We start from the raw sequence: 1,686 nt of genomic DNA, 5'->3' as shown, positions 1-1,686 counted from the left end.
GGGTTCGTGCTGGACAGCCGTACCTGGCCTATGCCAGGGACCCCAGCCACGCCCTGGAGACCCCAGAGGCTGTGCCCAAGGGCGCCGTGGGCAGCATGGCGTCCCTGCCTCCTCAGCCGCCCCTGCGGGACGTGAGCGGGGCCCAAGACCACAGCATGCTGTATTACTACGGCCAGATCCACATGTACGAGCAGGACGGAGGCCTGGAGAACCTGGGAGGCTGCCAGGTCATGCGGCCGCAGCCGCCCCAGCCTCAGGCCTGCCCGGACTCCATCCAGCCGCAGCCCTTGCCCTCCCCGGGGGTCAACCAGGTGTCCAGCACCGTGGACTCCCAGCTCCTGGAGGCCCCCCAGATCGACTTTGACGCCATCATGGACGACGGCGACCACTCGAGTCTGTTCTCGGGCGCGCTGAGTCCCAGCCTCCTCCACGGCCTCTCCCAGAACTCCTCCCGCCTCACCACGCCCCGGAACTCCTTGACCCTGCCCTCCATCCCCGCGGGCATCAGCAACATGGCCGTCGGGGACATGAGCTCCATGCTCACCAGCCTAGCCGAGGAGAGCAAGTTCCTGAACCTGATGACCTGAAGCCCCAGGCCTGTGGCCCCGAGCGGACCCAGAGGGATCATCGCTTCCCGGAGCGTGGGGGTTTTGTCCGTTTTGTCTTTTCCCAAGAAAGTATTAAATAGGCCTGAGGGATTTTTGCCAATGGCTGGTTCAGGTGACAGATGTTTGAAGAAAAGGTTTATGGGCAGCCTCTCTGGACTTTTGGATTATTTTTCTGAACGATGAAAAATCTCTCAATAAGGAAAGGAAGGAATGAAAAACTCATCTACACAGCGCTTTGCACCCTTTGGAGTCTATCGGACCACGCTGTTCTGGGTTTTTCACCTCTCGTGTTCAGCTAATGAGGGACGACGGTGGCCAAGGGCTTTCCAAAGACATGCGGGAAGGGCGTAGGGGAGCCTCATTTTTGTTTGAATCTGAATGTCGCACTGGATATTCTGCTCCAGAAAGATGAGCTTCTCATTCTGCTACTGGCAAGGAAAAGGAATTCCTGTCCACTCAGATTCTTCGGCGAAGCCTAATTCTTGAGATCTGTGACATCCCTTGTGACAGAGGACAGAAACGGGTTCTACCTAGATGGCTGGAAAGCACATCTTGACTCCGAGTTTGGTAGAGCTGGCCTCTCTACCCCGAAAAGCCAAAGATGGGGCTGGCAGCCCGTCCAAGTGTATATGAATGAATCAATTTGTAAGTCTCACCAGAAAAAGGAAAGAAAAAAGTGTACTGCTCGGGGCAAGCCCAGAAGCTGCCCTGGCCTCTCCAGCCCGTGTTTACAGTGTTTGCATGTAGAATGTAGCCCTTCCTGAAAAGAACACTTGTTTCTAAATACCTGGGGCCGCAGGAGCCACTGTGGCTTAGGGAGAGACTGAGGCCTCGAGGTGAGGGCGCCCTCGGGGACCCAGCCTCAGGCTGCCCCGGGGCTCTCACAGTAGAAAGAGGAAGTCGCATGTTTACCCAATCCTGTCTCTCCAGTGCACTGTGTGCCCACTTTGCAGTGGAAAACTCCAGGGCTCGATGGCAGCCTCTGCCCAGCCTCTCCCCCCGCCCGCCCCGCCAGCTGTCCGCGCACCAGCAGCCCGGTGGTCTCTGCCAAGCCACGGCGTGCAGCCCCGGTACCTTC

At 58.2% G+C, this 1,686-nt stretch overlaps 1 protein-coding gene across 1 annotated transcript in view; it reads left to right on the top strand.

The window, feature by feature from the left end:
- The window catches only part of LOC103275646 (zinc finger protein GLI2), a gene marked incomplete at its 5' end in the record, with an annotated part of 1,776 nt that extends 945 nt beyond the window's left edge, over positions 1-831 (top strand). Inside the window, one exon of the mRNA XM_008073047.1 lies at positions 13-831. Coding sequence (XP_008071238.1) covers positions 13-587 — 575 coding nt within the window. The remainder of the gene's footprint in view (positions 1-12) is intronic.
- Between the last annotated feature and the right edge of the window lie 855 nt (positions 832-1,686).

This window comes from Carlito syrichta, unplaced genomic scaffold (assembly GCF_000164805.1).
Source record: "Carlito syrichta isolate Samal-C Ts95f unplaced genomic scaffold, Tarsius_syrichta-2.0.1 Scaffold115637, whole genome shotgun sequence".
Classification (NCBI taxonomy): domain Eukaryota; kingdom Metazoa; phylum Chordata; class Mammalia; order Primates; family Tarsiidae; genus Carlito; species Carlito syrichta.
The sequence above is the reverse complement of the archived record's forward strand: the minus strand, read 5'-3'. Positions and strand labels throughout refer to the sequence as shown.